This window comes from Trachypithecus francoisi, unplaced genomic scaffold, assembly GCF_009764315.1.
Source record: "Trachypithecus francoisi isolate TF-2019V2 unplaced genomic scaffold, Tfra_2.0 Lachesis_group14, whole genome shotgun sequence".
NCBI classification, from domain to species: Eukaryota; Metazoa; Chordata; class Mammalia; order Primates; family Cercopithecidae; genus Trachypithecus; species Trachypithecus francoisi.
The window spans coordinates 61,852,870-61,878,422 of NW_022681459.1; the positions used below are offsets into that span (position 1 = coordinate 61,852,870).

Genomic DNA, 25,553 nt, shown 5'->3' on the forward strand with positions numbered 1-25,553 from the left:
GGAGAGGACGGGGAATGGGTCCTTTGGATAAGGTGAGGAAAGGGGGGACATTTGAGAACTCAATCCTGAGAACAGGCCACTGGGAAAGAATGATCCAGGTGAAGGAAAGACAGCCCCAAGACATAGGGAACACCCTCATTTGAGTGTGAAGCACAGGAAGGAGGTCTGGGTGGCCACCACAGACACCAGTTTCCTCAGTCAAAGGCAGCAGGGCAGATGGAACAGATGTGGCGTGGAGCGGGGCACGGTGAATGCCTGAACCATACAGACCGGGAGGGAGGGCCCCTGCTATCCTTTCCAGGACTCATCCTTTCCTTAGGCTGCGATCAAAGAACTTCTGCCCTCCTGCTGGCCTCCTGTCCTCACTCCCAAGCCTAGACCTTCGCTTAGGTCATTCGCACCTCCATAAATGACTTTCTTGCTCCTTCATATACCTTCCTACTCAAAGCTCTCCTTTTCCACAATGTAGTCCTGAAAGCATGGAGCACTTATTCATTTCTGAAAGTATTTACTGCCCACCTACTAAGTGCTACTGGTCCTGGATGTAGATAACACAGGTGAACCTGACACAGCCTGTCTTCAAGGGGCTCAGCCCGGCCACCCAGGGAGAGGAACTGGTAGGCAAACAAATCCTATACAATGGTGTGACTGTAACAATAAAGTTTATTTGACTTTTCATCAAATAACAGCCTTTGACAGCAGCTTAATACTTCTGTGCTTGTGTGTATGATGTCATCTGCCCAGCTCAGCCTGAAAACTCAAGAGGCAGGTGAACCTGCTTCTCAGAATGCCCAGGAAGTTCTAAATCACGCCTGCTGCTCCTCAAAAGTGTCCCACTGTTGACAATGACTCCATCCTTCCCATCAGGATCAAGCCAACATTCTTGGCTGGCTCTTAAAAGCTCGACATTCACGTGGCCTCAACTTTTATCCCCATCTCCTCTGTCTCCCTGAAGAGACGTGTACTCGCTGTTACCAGAATCCACCTGTAATCTGTCACCTTCTGCCTTTCTTTGGTCACCTTGTGCCACCCACGCTTGGTCCAAGAAAGGTACTTAAATAAATGCTTGTTAAACAAAGAAATAAAGAGAATGTCTGCCAGTCTTTACCAGCAGCTAACTTGAGTATTTTGCCTCAGCAGGCGCAGTAGCTCACATCTGTAGTCCCAGTACTTTGGGAGGCCAAGGCGAGTGGATCACTTGAGCCCAGCAGTTTGAGACCAGCCTGGGAAACATGGCAAAACCATGTCTCTACAAAAAATAAAAATATTAGCCAGGCATGGTGGGGCATGCCTTTACTCCCAGCTACTCAAGAGGCTGAGGTAGGAATATTGCCTGAGCCCAGGAGGTCGAGGTTGCAGAGAGCCATGATCATGCCACTGCACTCCAGCCTGAGTGACAGAGTAACACCCTGTCTCAAAAAAAAAAAAAAAAAAAAATCTCTTGCCCACAAAAGCTCTCCAGGTAGCACTTCCTTTTCCTGTTTGGAATGCCTAGTTCTTGCTATCACTTGGTAATCAATGAAGTATTATATAAAATAATTTAAAAAATCATTCCTAATATTATCAAATTGGGTCATCATCTCTAAGAATATTACAAGCACTTTGGTATTAGTAGCCACAGTCTGTAAAGGACAGTATAAAGAAATGTCAGCCATTGTAACAATCACACTAGAATTTACTGAGACAAATACGTTTTATTCCCTTTAAAGCAGTTACCCTGGAGGATTCTATGCTTATTTCAGTATTTATTTATTTATTTTTTTTAGATGAAGTCTTGCTCTGTTGTGCAGGTTGGAGTGTAGTGGTGCGATCTTGGCTCACTGCAACCTCTGCCTTCAGGTTCAAGTGATTCTCCTGCCTCAGCCTCCTGAGTAGCTGGGACCACAGGCACGTGCCACCATGCCTGGCTAATTTTTGCATTTTTAGTAGAGACGGGGTTTTGCCAGGTTGGTCAGGCTGGTCTTGAATTCCTGACCTCAGGTGATCCACCCACCTCGGCCTCCCAAAGTGCTGGGATTACAGGCGTGAGCCACCACACCCGGCCTCAGTAATATTTTCTTGGTTCAAACTGTTTTGAAACTATTTTCAGACAGACTGAACCAGTGTTAAGGCATCTTTTTCAGCATCTGCATAGTCTGCTTTTTAAAAGCAACATGGATTTGGATGTGTAAATTCTAGAAGACTAGTTTAAAAAGAAATTAATTTACACAGTCACACTGTTTGTCCCTTCCCAACAGTGCCTTACACACAGTAGGTTTATGGTCCTCACTGTCACCAAATCAGGAGCCCAAGCTCTACATCTGACACCCCAGGAGACCTGGGCAGGCCACTCACTTGCTTGGGGTCATACTTATGAGAAAAGAAACTGGGCTACACAATGTCAGGTTCCTTTCAGCACTACATTTTATGGTGCTTTTAGAGAATTAGTAAAAATCCAACTTCAACAAAACAATAATCTGGGAACTGCTACGTAGGACATGTGTTAAGAAGTAGTCTCACTGGGCGCGGTGGCTCAAGCCTGTAATCCCAGCACTTTGGGAGGCCGAGACGGGTGGATCACGAGGTCAGGAGATCGAGACCATCCTGGCTAACACAGTGAAACTCCGTCTCTACTAAAAAATACAAAAAACTAGCCGGGTGAGGTGGTGGGCGCCTGTAGTCCCAGCTACTCGGGAGGCTGAGGCAGGAGAATGGCATAAACCCGGGAGGCGGAGCTTGCGGTGAGCTGAGATCCAGCCACTGCACTCCAGCCCAGGTGACAGAGCAAGACTCCGTCTCAAAAAAAAAAGAAGTAGTCTCTACTTTTTTATTCACTACAGAAAAAGGTTGATGCTAATGATGCAGTAATGAAGACAAGGAACAATGAGGGAAATGCTTCCAAGGTTAGGAGGAATTTTCAGAGTATGGAAATGAGCTACTGGAAGGATATACGGTACACCTAGCCAGAGCAGAAGACTTAGAGGAAAGGCAAACAAACGTACAGCTGCATTGGTCAGACAGACGCACTGTACTGGAATACAGGAAGTTTTAGGAGGGCAATACCTGTGCGCTGCGGGTTCATCGTGTCAAAACCTCCAATTTGGGACTGATGGCAACTCAAGGAAAGGAAGTAGGATAATTCATGTTTGTCTTTTAAGGAGGGGTGGTAATATAGAAACCACTATGAGAATTAGGTTTCAACTGAGTATGTACGTTTTCCATATTATCTTTCCCAATGAATATGAGAGAAGGCAGTAACCTGACATACAGTATTTCCAGTTTAATAAGTAGATTTCTTCTCCTGGTTTGGCTCCTTGTCAGTATTTTTACTGAAGTAGCTAAATGCACCACAAGGGAGACTTTCTAAAAAATTAGAAACAACTACTTAATAGAGAGGTGTTGCGTTTTTGTTTCTGTTTTTTTTTTATTTTTGAGACAGAGTTTCACTGTCACCCAGGCTGGAGTGCAGTGATGCAATCTAGACTCAATACAACCTCTGCGTCCTAGGTTCATGGGATTCATGCTTATGGTAAAAACTGATTCACCAAATGGTCTCCTCCTACTTTTAGTTCAACAAATATTTATTGAGCATATATAATATGCCAAGCTCTGGGGCACAGCAGTAAGGAAAAAAACACTGACTTAGTTCCTGCACTCATGAAAATAAATAGTGCAGGTGGGGAAAGAGGCCTGCTGTAGAGAGTAGCACATACAAAGGCTCATGGAGACTGTGAGTGCCATAAGGGAAATGAGGGACTGGGAGTGCATGTAGTCGGGGAACAGACCTCACCAGGGAGGCCAGAAGGGTGTTTCCCAGGAAGTTACAATTAAACTGAGGCCCAAGAAAGAAAAAGCTGACTAGGCAAGAAGCAGAAGGGGCATCTCACTAGGGGGAACAGCATGGGCCAAGGCTATGCAGCAGAAAGCAATCTGGCTGTTGAGGAGCTAAAATAAGACCCGTGTGGCTGGATCACAAAGATGAAGGGAAGCGAAGTGTGAGATGAGACACGGCTCGCAAATGAGCCAGACCACTCACGTCCCTGCAAGAATTTTCTTCTTTTACCTGAGAGCACAGGAATCCACTGATAGATTTGAAGGGGAGGAATATCAGATTTACATTTCAAAAGGTCACTGGCTACAGAGAACAGAGCATGCATGAAGGAGAAGCTGAGATGCAGCCCATGCTGAGCTGGTGGCTCTGTTCACGAGGTATGAGTCCAGGTCCACATAGGAGACAGAAATCACACTCCTCATCTTAACATACAGATTGTAATACAAAGAATATAAAAAAAAATGTTAACTAGACATAAAGTTATTAACTAGTCACTGAAAAGGGGAGAGAGAGAACACTAAGGTACCATAGAGGTGGGAGCTGCCCCAGGGCTGGGGGAACACAGGGAAGAGGCTTCCATGGAGCTCTGGTCCAGTGTCAACACCCCTGGGGATGCAACGAAGATGGTCCTCCAAGTATTGGGAAAACTGCAAAATGGATTCAGGTGCATCTACAGGAAGGAACTGCTGCTGCTGTGGGGCAAAAAAGCATTGCTCAAGTGCCCTCACTGGAACAGGAAGCAGTAAGTTCCTTCTTCCTTCTCCGGCCATGCAGTCACCCTCTCACTGGCACTGCCTAAGGAAGAGCCAGGTGGCAATGAGAAATGTAGCTGGCAGGACCCCAGCTTTAAAGGCACACACAGAGAAGGGGGGCTTGGGGCTAAGAAACACACACTTAACTGATAAATCACACATGAAAAATGTAGCTAGCAAAACTGTCACCAGCTACTGTGCTTTTCCAACATGGCTGAATGACTCACTAATCATATGTATCGAATCTAGGACACCAGTGATTGTAAGACACATCAATATTTCATCTGCCACTAAGAAAAAGTGACACCAATTAAAGTGACTCAATGCTAAGTCTCCATGAATTGTTAAGATACATCCTTGTTTGAAAGATGTTAAAAGGTTAAAAAAAAGAAAGCTAAATATTCTTTAGTAAGGTGTCAAACTTGATCAAAACAAATCATTGCAGAGAAAATTATTACAGAAGAAACATCTGGGTAAGTAGAAAATACTGAAAACTAAGAGCACCAAGGGAGACCTGCTTTATTCAATTTTGTTTGTTTGCTTTTAACTTTTTGAGATAATTCTAGATACACATGCAGTTGTAAGAAATACTACACAAAGCTGGGTGCAGTCGTTCATGCCTGCAATCTCAGAATTTTGGGAGGCCAAGGTGGGAGGATCGCTTAAGGCCAAGAGTTTGAGACCAATCTGGGCAATATAGCAAGACTCTATCGTTACAAAAATAAAAAATTAGTTGGGCATGGTGGTGTGTGCCTGTAGTTCTAGCTACTTAAGAGGTTGAGACAATAGAATCATTTGAGAAGTTCAAGGCTGCAGTGAGCTATGATCGTGCCACTGCACTCCAGTCTGGGCAATAGAGCAAAACTCTGTCCCCCCTCTCCCCCAACCAAAAAAAAAAAAGAAAGAAAGAAAGAAGGAAAGGAATACCACACAGAGATTGTGCATGCCTGTTACCCAGTTTCCCCTAATGGTAACATCTTACTTAACTTTAATATTCCAACAAAGAAACTGACATTGATAAAATCTACCAACCCTTACTCAGATTTCACCAGTTTTACATGCTCTCATTTATGTGTGTATTTAGTTCTATGCAACTTATAACCAACGCCCCAGTCAAGAGAGAGAACAGTTCCATCACAAGGATCCCTCATGCTACCCTTTTTTTAAAAAATGTTTTATTTTTTCAGATGGAGTCTCCCTCTAGTCCCCAGGCTGGAGTGCAGCGGTGCAATCTCGGCTCACTGAAACCTCTGCCCCCTGGGTTCAAGTGATTCTCCTGCCTCAGCCTCCCAAGTAGCTGGGGCTACAGGTGCGCGCCACCATGCCCAGCTAGTTTTTGCGTTTTTTAGTAGAGACAGGGTTTCACCATGTTGGCCAGGCTGGTCTCAAACTCCTGGCCTCGTGATCTGCCTGCCTCAGCCTCCCAATGTGCTGGGATTACAAGCGTGAGCCACCGCACCCAGCCTGCTACCCCTTCATTTATAGCCACAGACATCTTTCTCCTCAGTACCTGTCTACATTATTTTTTTAAGGAAGAGAGCTTACATATTATTCTCTCATTATTTGTCTATGAACCCGAGTTCTTTTTCCATATTTGAAGAGTGATCAGTTGACTTTGGATTAGCTATTCCTATACAGTAGTGCACTGCAAAATGGGTAGACTTCCCCAAATGCAGAAACCTTGGCATCTTTCCAAACCCCATCATTTACGAGCTGTGCGATCACCGCACTCCACACAGCCTCCCAGGCGCTCATCATTTCCTCCTGAACCACTGCACCGCGGGATGTTAGCAGGTTAGCAGCTATTATTATCACTGAGATTGTTATTAGCCTGATTATGTCTCCCTTGATCCAGTTCTGCCACCTTCTGATACATTTTCTACAGAGCAGCCAGAGTGATCTTTCTTGAAACGGAATCCAAACTTGCCATTTGCTTGCTTAAAATCCCTCAATGGCTTTCTGTGGCTGGATGGGCCAAGTCTCACCTCCTCAGTCTGCCACACCAGGGCCTGACCGCACTTGCTCTCCAGCCCCTTCAGGTCCAAGTTAGGAACCCACTGTCCTCTCTTTTCCCGGGGTCACTGCTTGTATCAATACTTCTCAGACTCAGGGCACCACCTCCTCTGTGAAAGCCTCCCTGACGGCCTCTCACTGCAAGCTGTGTCCCTTCACCATGCACTCTTTGACTTTTCATTTTGGTAAAATATATGTAACATAAAACTTACCATTTTAACTGTTTTTAACTGTACAGTTCAGTGGCATTAGTACTTTATTCAATTTTCCCACAAGTTTATTACTCCAGGTACAGCAGGCATTTAAGTCTTAATATAGAAAAGTTTTCCATAAAGGAGAGGAAGGAGAATATCAGAAGTTAAACACTAGAGAAGACATAGAGTCTCATTTAACAAGAAGGTTAAGCTATCATTAACAGTTGAGACCTGACCTGTTTAATATGGTAGCCACTAGCCACATGTGGCAACTGAAATTCAATTTAAAAATTAGGGCTGGGCGCGGAGGCTCATGCCTGTAATCCTTGTACTTTGGGGGGCTGAGGTGGGTGGATCACTTGAGATCAGAAGTTCGAGACCAGCCTGGCCAACATGGCGAAATTCTATCTCTACTAAAAATACAAAAAATTAGTTGGGTATGGTGGCACGTGCCTATAATCCCAGCTACTCGGAAGGCTGAGGCATGAGAATCGCTTGAACCCAGGAGATCACACCACTGCACTCCAGCCTGGGCAACAGAGTGAGACTGTGTCTCAAAAAATAAAAAAATAAAAATAACTAAAAACAAACAAAAAAGAAACACCCAGCTGTTGAAGGGCAAGAAGCAGGAGCAAAGCTGCCCAGCCACAGAGGAAACTATGCATGCTGGAAGTATGCAGAAACTCAGTACACAGAGATCACAACCTTGGACTATGTCCATACCCAAAGACAACAAAAATTCCAAACTAATCTGTTCCCAAAGGTATGCATTTAAAAAATAATAAATGCTGGCAATAAGGATACTCACTAAGGAGAGTGCTAACGGCACTATGTACAGAGGCTAAGAATGAAATCGTTAAGAGGCTAGGCTTTCCAGTGAGGGCCATGTTGCATCCTGAACAGGCATCAGCTAAGGGGATGCAGTGGGCAGGGCACGTTTGGCAGGGTCCAAGGTCACAGAAGTGGTAGGTGGTAGAGTCACGTCTGTTCCCTAGGGCCTGTGATCTTGACCACTCCCCAATATTGAGAAAACTGCAGAAGCAAAAGCATTAAGTTGTGAAGCACTGGGTAGCTGAAGCCTGAAGTACAACTACGTAAATGACAGGAAGTAAATCTATAACTCCAAGATAAGCGAGGTCAAATATAAAGGGCTTTGTCTTTCAGGCTAAATTTGAACTTCATCTTGGTGAGTAACCACAGAAGGCACCTACTAAGCAAAGTAATTAGACAACCACATTTGTAATTGCAAAAGTGAACATTTAAAATCAGGAAGACCAACCAGCAGGAGAAGAGACAGACGAAAGGAAAGAGGAGTTAGGAAGCAGCACACAGTAATACGAAGTGTTCAGGCTTTGCAGTCAGAGTCTGCCAGCACTAGCCACAGTGTAGCCTGGGGAACCGGGTTCCTCCCTCTCAGAGCCTCAATTTCCTGACATATAAAATGAGGATATCTCCCTAACAGTTTTGGTGAAGAACTGGCCCCTCCAAGGACTGCTGCCGGAGTTCTCCTAGAGACACCCTTCTGCTGTCCCGTTCTGGGACGCGGGCTCTAAGGACAAGGAAGCGAAGCACGTGCAAGCACGTCCGTAAAATATAGAGAAAGGAGGAGTCAGAGGCTTCCTAGTATCTTAGGCCTCTAAGATCCTCTTTGGGTTTAAAAGTGTGAGCTGGGTTTAGGTTGCTTACAACCCAGAGAGCCACAATAAGTTTGTGGCAAGGACAACAAATGATGTACGTAAAGCACCACGTTATCAGTTACTCAATACAGGTGGGGGTCCTGGTAACTACTAGAATAGTTCAGGCATGGGGAAAGCACTCGAACTAACACACAAACAATGAGGAAAAAAAAAAAAAGAAGAAGAGGCTGGGCATGGTGGCTCATGCCTGTAATCCCAACACTCTGGGAGGCCAAGGTGAAGAATCGCTTGAGTCCAGGAGTTAGAGACCAGCCTGGCCAACATGGCAAGACCTCGTTTCTACAAAAAATAAAAAAATTAGCTGGCATGGTGGCACACACCTGTAGTCCCAACTACGTAGGAGGCTGAGGCTGCAGTGAGCCATGAGCATGCCACTGCACTCCAGCTTGGATGACAAAGCAAGATCCTGTCTCAAAAAAGAAGAAGACGAAGAAAAAGAAATCTCACTAAGATATTCCGGAAGCAGTATTAAAAGGGCTGGTAACTGACTAAATGTGGGAGGGAAGTGAAAAAGAAGAGTGTAAGACAGTGGTTTTCAGGAAGAATGATTCTGCCCTTGAGGAGACATCTGTCTGTCAAGACTGAGGTGGCGGGGTGCTAATATCTTCTAGTGGGTAGAACGCTAAGGAGGCCGCTAAACACCTTACAATGCACTGGATGGCCCCCACAACGAAGAATTACCCAGCCCCAAATGTCATTTCCAAGGTTTTGAAACTCTGGTCAAGCATATTTCCAGGTTCCCGGACTAAGATGACAGGTAAAGAATATCTTCCTTACAATTTAATTAAGTTCTAGGAAAGACGGGTATCAACGAATGTTTGCTACCAACAATGTTAATAGTTTCCAGTGCCAGTCTTTATTTAAGCCCTAATAAAGGCTTAAATCTCCACTGCAGTCAAAGGGGCAAATGAGTAAATGAGTTTAGATTCTACACCAGTGTTAACTACTGAAAGCCGTGCATAGAGAATGTTGAAGAAAATAATTTTTACCAAAGTGTTAACAGTTTTCAATGAATAAAGAAGCAGAAATTGATACACAAACTCCCTTACCAATTTTAAGAAAAAGACTGTCCAAGCCATGTAACTTTCGAAGCATTTTTTAAACATCAAACTTTGCATGTTGAACAAGTAACATTACCAGGCTTGCTCAGTGAGGGGGCCAATGCCTGGCGTTAGGATGAGCATCATCTGTGCCTATATTCCCATAGAATCTGAGAGATGACAGCTTTTTCATACTCACTGTCCGTCTCATCTCACTTGACTACTTGATCTGTGTAGTGAACTTGTACCACAGATATTTCCATCTCTGTTTTACAGTTAAACCCTTTCAGGTGGGGGAAGGAAGCGAGGTCTCTAGCAGCCTGGGGGTTGGGGGGAAGGCACAAGGCGGGCATCCCGCAGGCAAGGGTACAGGGTCTCCAACAGTGGTGATGCAGGGGCTGCAGTTTGCAGGTCACCAAGTATGCCTGTGCTCACATCTGCATTCTTTTTTTTGAGACAGAGTCTCGCTCTGTTGCCTAGGCTGGAGTGCAGCGGTGAGATCTCAGCTCACTGCAACCTCCACCTCCTGGGTTTAAGCAATTCTCTGCCTCAGCCTCCAGAGTAGCTGGGATTACAGGTACCCGTCACCATGCCCAGTTAATTTTTGTATTTTTAGTAGAGATGGGGTTTCACCATCTTGGCCAGGCTGGTCTCGAACTCCTGACCTCGTGATCCACCCACCTCAGCCTCCCAAAGTGCTGGTATTACAGGCATGGGCCGCTGCGCCCTGCCTGCATATCTCTTTATCCTGAGAGGTGGAAGTCTTTCTTCCCACTTTGCAAAAGAGGAAACCGAGGCTCAGAGAGTTCAAGTGAAAATCTCTTGAGATACACAATTAGTGACTGCAGCAGGGGCTCCTCTCACTGGGGGTATGCTTCTTATGCGTGCCATGGCAGGTGAGCATAAGAACGCCACCATTCTGGGAAGCCAATGGCAGAACTACCACCATGTCCTGAACCCAGGTTCAGAGCCTTTAAGTAAATTACAGAGTTTTTACTCATAGTAAGTGGCAGAGAGGAGGCCTGATTCTAGGTTTGTTTGTCTGATTTCCAAGCCCATGTTCTTATGGTGAGATAAAGGTTTGGGCCTTTTCAACTGCTAACCAACCAGATGACTGCACGTTCAGACAGGCTAGGAAGAAATAAAAGATGATTTTATTATTTTGTTCTTACTATCTATTAACTTAAATGGATACTGGTAGAAAGGGGTAGGTATAAGCTATCTTTAGAAGTTTCTGTTCTAGAGAATAAATTGGACTCGCTTAGCCAATTATTCACAATTTGAAGTCTTATCATTAGGAGAACAGGAACAGTAAAATTAAATGGCTGACATGCATGAAAGCTGAAAGAGAACCCAATGTGGGAAACATTTTCCATCTGGCTCAATTACTTAGTTGCCAAAATAATAATAAAATGAACAGGGGATAGGCATATTGTTGCTCTGATAAAAATGTGACTATGCTTTCACCTGCCACTAAAACCTCCTTCAGCCTGCTCTTGAGATACACTGTCACATCTACAGCGGCAGAAGCCTCTCAATGCCAAAGTCATGGGACAAACAAGGCTCACTAGGTCCTCCCTTTCCAATCTCTCATTGGCAAAGAATTCAAAACGCATTTAAAAATAAGTGCTCAGTGCCTGAATTACTTTTTGGATGGAGATGACATTTCTGTTATTTTTCCACTCTTAAAAAATAATAAAACTTCTGGAGAAAAATTTTTATTACATATTTAATACATGTGAAAAAAACCTTTACAGACCCCCCCACTCAGCTTAAGGAATAGAACATTTCCAGTACTCAGAAGCCGCCTGTATAATCCCACCTTTTCCTACTCCACAAGCGTTAACTTCCCCCTTAACCAAATGCTTAGTACTCCCTTGGATTGACCGCACCATGCTTGGTAACCTAAACAACATTTCAGTTTATGTATTTCTGAATTTCCTAAGAGGAATTTTATTACTTTATTCTTCTGCAACTTGTTTTTCTCACACAATGCTATGTCCCTAATATTCATGTAAATGTAAAGAGTGCCACGCTGTATTTATCCATTTGCCTACTGATGGGCATTAAGGTTTCCCATTTTTGCCACAAGTCACATTGCTATAGACATCTTTTTTTTTTTTTTTTGAGACGGAGTCTCGCTCTGTCGCCCGGGCTGGAGTGCAGTGGCCGGATCTCAGCTCACTGCAAGCTCCGCCTCCCGGGTTTACGCCATTCTCCCGTCTCAGCCTCCCGAGTAGCTGGGACTACAGGCGCCCGCCACCTCGCCCGGCTAGTTTTTTGTATTTTTTTAGTAGAGACGGGGTTTCACCATGTTAGCCAGGATGGTCTCGATCTCCTGACCTCGTGATCCGCCCGTCTCGGCCTCCCAAAGTGCTGGGATTACAGGCTTGAGCCACCGCGCCCGGCCTGCTGCAGACATCTTAGGGCATGCCTCCTGTACGTGCATACGGTTCTTCTGTGGGGTAGGTTACCAGCCCACAACTGAAACTGCTGGCTCATACAGTGTCCATGTTTTCCAACTTTACTAGACATTGCTACACTGTTTTCCAAAGTGGTTACAATTTACACTCCCACCAGAAGAGTAAAAGCTCCTACTATTCCATATCCACACCAAAACTTGGTATTTTCTCTTTTTTTTTTTGAGACGGAGTCTCGTTTTGTCGTCCAGGCTGGAGTGCAAGGGTGCATCTTAGCTCACTGCAAGTTCCGCCTCCTGGGTTCCCACCATTCTCCTGCCTCAGTCTCCCAAGTAGCTGAGACTACAGGTGCCCACCACCACGCCCGACTAATTTTTTGTATTTTTTTAGTAGAGATGGGGTTTCACCTTGTTAGCCAGGATGGTCTCTATCTCCTGACCTTGTGATCCGCCCACCTCAGCCTCCCAAAGTGCTGGGATTACAGGTGTGAGCCACTGTGCCTGGCCGGTATTTTCTTAATTCTTTTGATTTTTGCCAATTTGTTGAGTATAAAATGGGACCTCGTTGTTTAACTAGCATTTCCTTGATTACTACTTAAGTTGTATTTCCCCCTCCATATTTATTAGCTATTTGGATTTTCTCTACTGTGAAATTTCTGTGTTTCTTTTGTGCATTTTTTTCTTCTACTAGGTCTTTTTCTTATTGGTTAGTAGGAGTTCTGCACTGTATTTTGGATATAAATCCTCTGTTGATCACATGTGCTGAAAATATATTCTCCTAGCTTGTCTCTCACTATGGCCATAGTGTCATTTGGTGACTTTAAGTTCTTATGATATAATGAACATGTATCAACTTTTTCATTCTTGTTATGTATATTTTATTACATATATATATTTTTTTGAGACGGGGTCTCACTCCATCGCCCAGGCTGGGGTGCAGTGGTGTGACAACAGTAGAGGTAAGGTCTTGCTATACCACCCATGAACTTCTGAGCTCAGGCCGTCCTCCTGCCTCAGCCTCCCAAAGTGCTGGAACGACAGGTGTGAGCCACAGTGCCTGGCCATGTTATCCTGTTTAATCATCCCTGCTCCAAGGTCATAAATATTCTTCTATATTTATTTCTAGAAATAATAATTGTTTTCATATTTATCTGAATCCATTTGGTATTTATTTTTGTATGTGGTGCATGACTTGATCCTTACAAGGGAAAGACATTCATGTGAAGACAGAGGCAGAAACTGAAGAGGTGCAGCTGTAAGGCACGAAAGTGAAGGACCGCCAGCAACCAGAGGCTAGGAGGAGATGGGGAGCAATTCTTCCTACAGCCTTCAGAGGTAGAGTAATTTTGGACTTTTCGCCTCCAGAACTGTGAGAGAATAAACGTCTGATGTGTTAAACCATTCAGTTTGTGGTATTTTGTTATGGCAGCTTAAGAGACTAACGCAATCCATATCAAGTATCCCAGAGCACTTGTCAAAAAGTCCATTATTTCCCCCAGTAAACTGCAGTGTCAACTGTTGTCTCTCCCTACTGACTGTCAGGCCAGTTCCACCACAGAGCAAGAGTCCATGTACGCATGGCGGACTTGTCTAAGCTTCCCACTTAGCGCTGACCCACCTCAGCCCCTCCATCTACACCACACTGCCCTTCGTTACTACAGCTTTACAGTAAGGGATCTAGCAGGTTAAATCCTCCTACTTGTTGTTCCTGTTACTCTTTTCCACGTAAATTTTAAAACCAGCCTATCAAGTTTCAGAAAAAAAGCATGGGGTTTTTATGGGAATTACTTTGAATTTATATACCAATTCAAGAAGAATTGACATTTTAAAAAATAATTGAGACTTCTTAACCATGAATATGACAAAGTTCTATTTAGGTTTTACTTTAATGTCTTCTGATATAATTTTACATTTTCTCTCATGAAGGTCTTGTGAGGTCTAGTCTGACATTTCTAGTATTTTCTCTTGGTACTATATTGGTATACTCTTAAAAATTATATTCTTAAACAGGGAATCATTTAAATAAAAAAGACAAAACTTTGCTGATGTTTAGAAACAGGACCTAATCATATACTTACACCAGTAAGTTCTTGAATGAGCATCCCATACAGAAATCAGATATTTTAATAACTATATTTATATTTCCATGCTCAAAAAAACAAAACATTAAAAATTAAAAAAACATATTTCTGTGCTCATTATGTGTTAGACATTGCCCTAAATGTGTAAACCTCACTTTCCTGAAGTAAATTCTATGAAGTTCACTGTACAATTGAGAAAACTGAGGCTTAAAGAGGTAAAGGCCCAGGAGGTAGCTCTGGAAACGGAAGCCAGCATGTGGCTCCACTGCGTTATTTCTTAATTACTACTGCATGTATCACCCCTTCGCCCTGACAGATGAGAAGAATAAAATCCACCTTAACCTCAGAACCCAAAAAGACTTTCCCAACAATCAAAATCCCTTCTGGCTGCCTAAATTCACTTGGTGGGTTCTGCAAATCGAAATAGTATTGAAACTGACTGTACCTGTGGATTCAAATTTTTTTGACTAATTTAGAATAAAATGCTTTCTAGATGATAAACGCTCCAACACTTTCAATTACATTTTTAAAGTAATTAGATAATATAGTAAACCAAGAACGTCACAAAGCTAGTATTACCATTAGGCAGTGGTAGTTTCCAGATATTTTTTTCAATTACTTTCTTAAAAATGCTCAATGCTTAACTGTCAATTTTCAGATTAATGACTCATTTTCAAGATTCAGTAATGGACTTCGCCTAGATCCTAAAGCTTCTAGGTTGATGATGATTAGTGTTTCTACAGACAAACCATCAGCTGACCATTCTAGTGATTTTCAGTAATTACACTAATATATCTAAATTCTTAATCTATAAGCCACAGAATCAGCATATCTAGAATACCAGTAATCTTCTGACCTTAGCCAATACCAAGTAATCCCTTTTCAATACTGGTGCACAAAACTTTGGTCTCACCTTATGTTAATGGATAATCTGTGAACACCATCTACTTAATTGCATTTGTTTGCTTACTACAATGCTACAAATATTTGTTAGACTTCTACTAAATGCTTGAGGTCATCAGTGAACGCAACAGACAAAAGATCCTGACAATTTCCACTATGAGGTGGGAACTCAGCACACTCCAGTGTGGCCCCGTAGTGGTCAGGAACAGTTGATCAATTTATTAGATCACATCTGTGGAATGCACCTGAGATTATCATTGTGAAAATTAACATATGTTGGGCAAACTGCTCTTAGCTACATAGCTGTATATTGTCTTCAAAATGGAAAAACTGAACAATGATGTTCAGTAAAATAAAAATGTACCTGTACTTTCGAAATAACTGATGAAAGTTTTTAATGTCATTAATTTCACTGGATAAATGAAATTTTTTTTTTTTTTTTTGAGACGGAGTCTCGCTCTGTCGTCCAGGCTGGAGTACAGTGGCCGGATCTCAGCTCACTGCAAGCTCCGCCTCCCGGGTTTACGCCATTCTCCTGCCTCAGCCTCCCAAGTAGCTGGGACTACAGGCGCCCGCCACCTCGCCCGGCTAGTTTTTTGTATTTTTTAGTAGAGACGGGGTTTCACCGTGTTAGCCAGGATGGTCTCGATCTCCTGACCTCGTGATCCGCCCGTCTCGGCCTCCCAAAGTGCTGGGATTACAGGCTTGAGCCACCGCGCCCGGCCTTTGATAAATGAAATTGAAGGTTAGAAATCAACTACATTTTTCCTATGCCCATTTCAGTGAACTGTTGGTATCCCTATAAAAACCAAGTAATTGGCAACTTATTAAAAATAGAAAAAGCAGCAGCAGCAGCAGAAAGAGAACAATAGCAGGTGGCGTAAGTACAGCAGAGCTTCTTAATAGCCGCAGGCAGCTCTGTCACTACCAGAGTCAATTATTCTCACAGAAGAGCATCAAGGAGGCCAGGCAGCCCCCCTGGGTCGGTTACACATGTATCATTTAGAGATAACATCCTGCTTACAAATAGTGGTGCAAACACTGAAACCCAAGTTCCACAACTGCCTTGCAACACGTAAAATTTACACTCGCTAGTCACTTGTTAGCATTTTTGGAATGAAGTGGGACAGAGGAAGCAGAAGGGCAGGTCCATAGCCAGGAAAATGTACCCTGTCTGAACTCTGCTAGTCCCTGGGGACCAGAGTGGCAGGGGATGAATCTGGAATGACTGGCCCTGGCTACTGGCCACAGCATCCCAACAACGGCAAAAAAAAAAAAAAAAAAAGAACCTACATGCGTGGTTTATCCTAACGGTCCGTGAATAAATGCCATGAATAAATGCCAGAGGCTTACATTTCACAGGACTGACCAAAATTCACAAGTATGTAAAAAGTTCCTGCCCTATACCTCCTTCTCCTATAATTCAACAACAAAGAACCCACAGAGTCTGAACACAGTACAGATGGCTTATGAAATACAAAAGACAAAATCTTCATATCCTCTAAAAATTAAAGATATGTAGTGGCATATAAAGGCACAGAGTTAAGTATTTTGCTGAAAACTCTGCATTATAAGATGTTTCTCCTTTCTCTTTGCTGTCTCTTTTTGATTCTCTTTCATTTATTAAGAAGTGAACAGGGATAAAAAGTAGAGGGCTGAGGAAGGTGATGCTATTTGGGTGGGGAGATGGAGAGAAGGAAAACTGAAGAAGGAAAGAAAAAGCAAAACAGACACATCATAATGGGTAATAAAAGAAAAACTAGGGGCCCACGCCAATGCCGGACACCCTCCTCCCACTCGGTGACTAACAGCCCAAACCCTTTTAGCATTATAGATCACCAAACCCTTAGAAAGATGGGGCTAGAATATTCAGTGGTTCCTGAAGGTACTTCTCAGCAGCACCTGCCATGTGGCAGGAAATGAAAACAAAACAAAACAAAATGGGCAGAAGCAGAAGGCCTCACCACATGAGTCTGTTCTGATGACTGAACCTAAGACTGTATAAGGAAAGAAAACACTGGGTCTCAAAATTTCATCTTAAATACAGAACTTATTATAACTAAAGAATTACCGTAAGTGGTATCTATCAAAGTAATCAAAGAGTTTTTTAGGCTGTTTTCCCAATTCTATTTTACCACAGACTTGTACATTTTTGCATTTTTACGATATACCTGGAAGAGATTAAAGCAGACGCAAGGAGTACTCTCATGAAGGTGACTTCCGTTACGGTAGGGCAGATGGGGGGACATGAACTGATGGGAAGAGGAAAGTGGGTCATAGAGCCAGAAGCAATCCCCGTGGGAATCCATTAAGGGGGTGGGTCAGACCCTGGACTTGGGGGAAGCCTGGCATGCTGTGACATATTAGGTCTTTGTGATGCAATAGAGTGTCCTGACACCTGGCTGGGAAGCACCCATAGCTTAGAACCAAAAATAGGTTTTGTTTTGAGCTATCAGTTAGGTTTGTTCACCAACACATGATCACCAACAACTACTTCTCTCTACTATACTCAACAAGACAGGCTGATGATCAGTGGTCAGCATTTTCTGAAACCTGCTAGTGAGCTAATGCAACCTGCAAGGCTGAAGCCCATTCAACACACAACTTGGCCTTATCATAGTCTAAGACAACAGGCCTGAAGTCCTCCTCACTAAATTCAAGTGTGTTAGATCAAATGTTAGTGAAAACCTGGGCAAGAAGGAAAGGGCTAGCAAGAAAAGACAAAAAGTGTGGAGATAAGACGGATGAAAGCAATGCTGACAAGCTGTAACTCTGGAGATACCCAATAGTGCAGGCTCTGAGGCGGACAGTCAAGAGCAGAGCTCCTTCCACCGGCAGTTATCCCCTCCACGCAGTCCACTCCTGGCCCTCTTCCAGCAGGCACTCGACACATGGACTCCTCTGATACACCTTCAAGGACTAGGGATCCCTATGGCCGGTGACATGGAAGAAATACTGTGGTCTTCATGAAGTTATGAAGGTGTTTATCCAACACTGTGGGCTATGTATTTCAAAACCGAGAAACAAGTCATTCGTTATCTTGAGGCAACACATAAATCAGATTCATCTTAAAGAAATGGGCTGTCTCTTTTTGAAAGATGGACTCCTTTTTGCTTCACAGTTTTCAAGCACATCTCCTGTCCTACATGCATTTATATATAGTTACAACAGCAATGGTTTATTTACATTCCTCCACTAACTGCAGAAAACCACAATCTATTTGCAATTATAATACCCTAAAAATAAGTTATTTGATTATTTCAAATGTGAAAGTAACAAGTGGCAACATTCTTGTTAAAAACTCATAATAGAAAGTTGGTCATTTGCAAAACAGGTCTGCCAAAGTCAAAAAAAAAAAAAAAAAACCATACACGTTTAGAGGTTTAAAAAGTCTATTCTGGTTTTTCAAACAGGGTATACAGAAAGAAAACATCAAATTAAATGACTTTAACTCAACTCGAGGAAGTAGGAATTAATATTATTCCTTTCTCTGACATTCAAAACTTAACAGGTAAAGTTCTCAAAACAATATTTTCTTGGTTTACACTACTTGAGACAAAAATATTTCCTAGTGATTAACATTACATGACCCTTTCAAACCTGAGCAAAGCTTGCCTAACTATTCTAAAATGGTATTACAAATTGAGTATTCCTTATTGAAATGCTTGGGAACAGAAGCGTTTCAAATTTTGTCGGATTCTGAAATAGTTGCATGCAACTTACTGGTTGAGGATCCTGAATCTGAAAATCTGAAATCCGAAATACTCCAATAAGCACTTTCAGTATCGTGCTGGTGCTCAAAAAGTTTCAGATTTTGGAGCATTTTGGGTTCTACAGCACTTTGGATTTTCAGATTTGGGATTCTCAACCTGTATTTGAAAATGGAGGCTGGGTGTGGTGGCTCACACTTCTAATCCCAGCTACTCAGGAGGCCGAGGTGGCAGGATCGCTTGAGTCCAGGAGTTGGAGACCAGCCTGGGCAGCATAGTGAGACCCCGTCTCTACAAAAAATAAAAAATTAGCCAGGCGTAGTAGTGTACGCCTGTAGTCCCAGCTACTCAGGAGGCTGAAGTGGGAAGATCACTCAAGCCCAGGAGGTCGACGCTGCGGTGAACATGATCATGCCACTGCACTACAGCCTGGGTGACAGAGTGAGACCCTGTTCCAAAAAAAAAAAAAAAGACAGAAAGAAAAAGAAAATGCGCCAATCATCACATAAAAACAACAGTGTTAGTAGGCCAACCCTTGAGTAGAGAAAAATCTGAAAGTAAGCCAGTATTTCCTATCTCATACTGCTCAAGTTCCAGCCCTATATGGCACAGACTTTCAGACACATGTTCCCTATTCTCCATCTAGTTTTTCACAGCACTCTAACAAACTAACAAAGCCACTAAAAGCAAAACTTCACAACAGAAAGGTAGCCAAATTTTTTTTAAAGATTCTTAAGTGTAAGTGTGCAAAAATGTATACAAGGCAATTTTTAGATTTATAAAAGTGCGAACAATAACCTAAACATCCCTCAGTGGGAGCTACCATTTACCAGGTGCTTGCCATGTGCCACCCACAAGTGTAGCACCCTACGTGTATCACCACGTGTCCTGCTCACAACAGCTCTGTTAAAGAGTGATGAGACACATCTCCAGCCTGCAGATAAGGAGGTGGAGGCACAGTGAGGTTGAGTAAAATTTCAGCACAGTTGCTGGCAGGGCTGGGATACAAATATAGAGATTGAGCTCCTACCACCACCACATTCCACTGCTTCTCATGAGAGAGAACTTAAAGAAATGATGGCTTCTCCAAATAACACAAAGTCATGCAGTTCTCGTGGCAGGGGTAGGGGGACTGTTCTTTTTGACTGATGACCACTGTAATTCCCAGGAATACAGTGTGCCTGTGCCTAGCATATCATAAATACTCAATACGACCTACAACATATATTACATACACATTCATATATACATAAATAAAATGCTTAAAAGAGGAGGCTAAAATAAGAAATAGGGAACATTTAATTTTATGTACTTCTCATGATTTAAATTTTAGGCAAGAATATTACTTTTTGGCTGGGCGCGGTGGCTCACGCCTGTAATCCCAGCACTTTGGGAGGCTGAGGTGGGCAGATCACCTGAGGTCAGGAGTTCGAGACCAGTCTGGCTAACATGATGAAACGCCATCTCTACTAAAAATACAAAAAATTAGCTGGGCGTGGGGGCGCACGCCTGTAATCCCAGCTACTCGGGAGGCTGAGGCAGGGGAATCACTTGAACCCAGCAGGCAGAGGTTGCAGTGAGCCGAGAATATGCCATTGCACTTCAGCTTGGGCAACAAGAGTGAAACTCTGTCTTAAAACAAACAAACAAAAAAATTACTTTTTAAATTATTTTAAAATTTTGAAACAATCTCAAACTTAGGGAAATTTGCAAGAATAGTACAAAGAACTGTCTCTCCCTAGAACCATTGAGGGGAAGTTGCCAACTTCAGGCCCCATCACCCTGAATACTTTAGTATGTGTTTTCTCAAAAACCAAACCAAACCACTAGGCCAGGCATTGTGGCTCACGTCTGCAAACCCAGGACTTTGAGAGGCTGAGTAGGGCAGATCGCTTGAAGTCAGGAGTTCAAGATCAGCCTGGCCAACATGGTGAAACCCAATCTCTACTAAAAATACAAAAATTACTCGGGTATGGTGGCACACGCCTGTAATCCCAGCTAGTCGGGAGGCTGAGGCATCATGAGAATTGCTTGAACCTGGAAGGTAGAGGGTGCAGTGAGCCGAGATCACGCCACTGCACCACTCCAGCCTGGGTGACAGAGCCAGACTCTGTCTCAAAACAAAAACAACAACAACAAAAACCAAACCACAGTCCTACATAACCATAATACAACCATCAAAATCAGAACATTGACGCTGATACATTTCTATCATTAAATCCTCAAGCCCCATGCAAGCTTCGTTGCTTGTCCCAGCAATGGCCTTTATAGTAAAAAGATCTAGATCAGAATCACATGTTGCATTTACATGTCTCTCTAGTCTCCTCCAGTTTGGAATCGTTCTTTGGTCTTGCTTTGACTTTCATGACCATGAAATGTTTGAAGATCACAGGCCAGTTATTTTGCAGAATGTCACTCAAACCAGGTTTGTCTATCATTTCCTCACAATTAGATTCAGGTCATGTGCCTTGGCAGGAACACTGCAGAGGGAATGGTGTGTTCTCTTTGCATCCTAGCAGGTGGCATGATTTCAATTTGTCCCACTGCTGGGATTACCTGGTTAATGGTTAAGGTGGCGTCTGCCAGGCCTCTCCACTGGAAAGTTGCTCTTTTTCGCCTTTGTAATCAGTAAGTATTTTTGAAGAAGTACTTTTCAATTTAAAGAACCCATTCTTCAAATGCTGAATTTTTTTTTTTTTTTTTTGAGATGGAGTCTTGCTCTGTCGCCCAGGCTGGAGTGCAGTGGCGCGATCTCCACTCACTGCAAGCTCCGCCTCCCAGGTTCACACCATTCTCCTGCCTCAGCCTCCCGTGTAGCTGGGACTACAGGCGCCTGCCACCGCGCCTGGCTAATTCTTGTATTTTTAGTAGAGACGGGGTTTCACCGTGTTAGTCAGGATGGTCTCGATCTCCTGACCTCGTGATCCGCCTGTCTCGGCCTCCCAAAGTGCTAGGATTACAGGTGTGAGCCACCGCGCCCGGCAAAATGCTGAATTTATTTATGAGTATGTACATAGGTTTTCTTACAAAGTAGGTGAAGCTGTGTGAAAATGCTTAAGCTTTCTTTTTTATTCAACAGGTTCTAATCCATGACTATCACTTCTTAAATTTTGAAATTAACTCAGATTTGGCCTGAGTTTGGAACCCCTTCAAACTGACTCTGGGTCCTTCTGGCATGTTTTCATCACTCTTTGAAGACTTCTTTGCTTTCTAACCCAAGATGTTCCAGGCTCATGTTAAACGTTCCTGCTCCAATCCTATAATCAGCCATTTCTCCAAGAAGCTGGGGTTCCTTTTAGTGGAAAATGATATATAGAAGCCAAGATCTGGAAACCTGATACACTCACTGCTATTGGAATATTGCTGATCCCAGGCACCTTCCTCCTCTACTATGAACAGAACTAGGAAACAGATGTGTGTATATGTATGTGCACACACATATGTATATCAATACACATGCATGCACGCCTTTTGCAAAGATTTTATTGCTATTTTTATAGGTCCTTATTAAAATCCATGCATTCACACCAATACTTCTGATTCCAATGTAGCATCACCGGGTTAATTCTAGCTGTCTCCTTTCCAATATTTGTAACATTCTTCAACCGTGAGAGCTGCTGGGAGCCATTATCCTGAACATACTTATTTCATCAATCCTCCTATATTCAACCAATCAATACAGGAAGGGCATCTCAGAAGCAATGGATGCCCTTCTCACCTCTCCTGGGCTGACACAGCACACTAGACCCTCCCTCCTAGGTAAAGACCTCCTCATCCTACTCAGGCTCTGATACCCCTGGGCCAGGCCAACACCTTGCTCATCCCGCTTAATAGCCTCTAGGACTGAATTGTTCAGGAAGGAAAAGAGAGAAAAGATGATTACTTTTAAAATTAAAAAGAATTAATGTAAAAATGTATTTTTTAAAGGATATCAGTTAAGTTAGAACTTGCAATAATTCAGAGAGCCAAACTAAAGTTCAACTTTGCATCATCTATGAAGAACAGGTTTGCTAAGTAAATTAATAGTGTAAACAAGCTTGTAACCCAGATATTTAACCTACTTAAGAAAACTAATTGTTTTCAAGCACTTTAAAATCACTGGGCATGTACTTGCCTTTAATTATTGTCTAATTACAAATGACTTCTATTTTCTTAGTTATAGCTTTAATAGGCCTTCTGATTCCACTTTAAGAATTACAACTTAAACCCAATACAGTTTAGATCCTTTAAAAATGCCTTTATTAATCAATTTGTTTTTTCAATTAATCACCTGAAATAAACTTTTTAACCATTCAGTGGTTTTTCTTTTTTAGTTAATCTGTCATGTTGCTTAAAAAGAAAAAATGGGCCAGGCATGGTGGCTCATGCCTGTAATCCTAGCGCTTTGGGAGGCTGAGGTGGGAGAATCACTTGAGCCCAGGAGTTCAAGAACAGCGTGAGCAGCACAGGGAGACCCTATCTCTGCTAAAAGTTTTTTCAATTAGCCAGGCGTGGTGGCTCATGCCTGTAGTCCCAATTACTTGGGTGGCTGACACAGGAGGATCGCTTGAGCCCAGAAGGTCGAGGCTGCAGTGAGCTATGAATCGCACCACTGCACTCCGACCTGGGCAACAGAACAAGACCTTGTCTCAAAAAAGAAAAAGAAAAATGCCTTTCGGCTGGGCGCGGTGGCTCACGCCTGTAATCTCAGCATTTTGGGATGCTGAGGGGGGCCAGATCATGAGGTCAGGAGTTTGAGACCAGCCTCGCCAACATAGTGAAACCCCATCTCTACTAAAAATACAAAAATATTAGCCTGGGCATGGTGGCAGGTGCCTGTAATCCCAGCTGCTTGGGAGGCTGAAGCAGAAGACTCGCTTGAACCTGAGAGGTTGAGGTTGCAATGAACCGAGATCGAGCCACGTGCTGCACTCCAGCCAGGGGCAACAGTGTGAGACTCTGTCTCAAAAAAAAAAAAAGAAAGAAAGAAAGAAAAACGCCTTTCAGCAGCCAGCCAGGGCTGCTCCCGAAGACCTCCTATTCTGTACATCATCAACACAGTCTCATTCTCCTGTTGTTTATCGTGAATGCAGTGCTGAGTATACCATAAAGCCAGCAAGCGGTTGTCGTCCTCTGCATCCGTATTTTAAGACACTCCACTTTATAAAACAGGGTTTCAACCAATCAATTAGCAAATCATTCTGCACTGTTTAAGGCAGCTTGGGAAGAGAAGAAAATTTTGGTGGAGTTATAGCACCCAGTTCCCTCCACCTCTTTGTGTACATGGCCACAGCCTGGTCACTGAGCTGTCAGCACTCCTTTTTTCTTATGAAGATAAAACCATCCTCCACATCAGGTTGTCTGGAGGACTAAATGAGGTAATGGAAGTGTGTGCAGCATAATAGGCACTTAATGATTCAGTTCATGTCCCTTCCCCACCAGAGCCTCATGGAAAATCTCAGCATGACTCAGAGCAGTGTTTTAAAATTTGGTTACACAGAACCTCAGAGAGAAGCTACTGCAGAGCACAGGTCATAACTGCCAGCCTGAACCGCGTCTGCCCTATCACGGCCTCTGACCCAAACAAAGGGAAACCAGAAAAATACACCGGCAAGAGTTTCATAATCTAAAAACCAGCAACCAACTCATCCCTGCCTCAGGAGAATAGAAATATTCTAGGGGAAAGGAAATGAAGAATAAATAAGCTGTTTTTTCTACCCTGACTTCCAAATAAAGGTGCCAACAAGTACTAAAGACTCCCAACGAGGCTCAGTTTGAGGGTCCTGGACCACTGAGGCACTCATTTATTCAGTGGTGGGTTATCTGGTTTTTACCTCTAGCTCTGTTAAGTACCAGTAACTATTAGGATTTAACATGTGACAAAGAAGATCACATTAAAAATCCATTAGAAAGCCCCACCTCTACAAAAATGCTAGCCGGGCATGGTGGTGGAACCTGTAGCCCCAGCTACTCTGGTAGCTGAGATGGAAGGACTGCTTGAGCCTGGTAGGTTGAGGCTGAGATTGTGACACTGCACTCCAACAGAGTGAGACCTTGTCTCAAAAAAAAAGAAATCCATTAGAGGTAAGCAATTTTTAAAGTCAAAAGTGTTAATAATATGATGCACTATGGGCTAACCTAGCAGTGTATTAAAAAGAAAAAAAAAAAAAATAAGGCTGAGGATGGTGGCTCATGCCTGTAATCCCAGCACACTGGAAGGCAAAGGCAGGAGGATTGCCTGAGATCAGGAGCTTGAGACCAGCCTGGGCAACATTATCAAGGCCCTATCTCTACAAAAAAATTTAGCCAGGTGCGGTGGTGTGCACCTGTAGTCCTAACTACTTGGGAGGCTAACCCAGGAGGATTGTTTGGGTCGAGTCTAAGGCTGCAGTGAGCTCAGATCATGCCATTGCACTCCAGCCTGGGTGATGGAGCAAAGCCCGGTCTCTAATGAATTAAAAAGAAAAAAAAAAAGAAAAAAAAGAAGACAAAGGCAAAAAAGCTAGTCCCTAACAGCGAATCAAGCAGAGCTGGAAAGGTCCCAGCAGGTTAGACATTTCAAACACATGGCCTCGAAAGAAAACACTAGGATCAGGAATCAGTCTAAGAATTCTCAATACATAATGCCAGATGATGTATTTGCTCTGTATTTTCAATATTTGAAACATCTAAACTTCCTTGGCATGTAAGATGATGTGGTTTTTGTGTGTTGTTTCTTTTAAAACCATGATAATTTGTTTACATCCAAGAAAATATAGTGGTACTCCTTCCAAACTGCCTCAAGAGCAAAGCCAGACATTTAAAAAATGCAAACAAAAAAGGTACCATGAATATACATTGTTGTCTCTGCAAATAATTCTTTCTTCACACAGAAGGATAAAGCTGTCTGCATGTGTCATTTGCAAAGCCTCTGTGCTTCCAAACGGCCTCCAAGCAAAGTTTAAAGGAGGGCTC

The 25,553-nt window shown here is 43.1% G+C and overlaps 1 protein-coding gene across 7 annotated transcripts in view; it reads right to left on the minus strand.

Annotated features, from left to right (window-relative positions):
* Positions 1-25,553, minus strand: part of TNRC6B (trinucleotide repeat containing adaptor 6B) — a 281,982-nt gene that overhangs the window by 111,044 nt on the left and 145,385 nt on the right. The window contains exon 1 of one of the 7 annotated variants that reach the window (XM_033233865.1): positions 17,082-17,287. The exons of the other annotated variants lie outside the window; for them this stretch is intronic. Within the exon in view, the coding sequence (XP_033089756.1) occupies positions 17,082-17,188 (107 nt within the window). The 5' untranslated portion in view covers positions 17,189-17,287. Of the gene's footprint in view, positions 1-17,081; positions 17,288-25,553 lie in introns of those variants that run through there. 7 annotated transcript variants of the gene reach the window in all.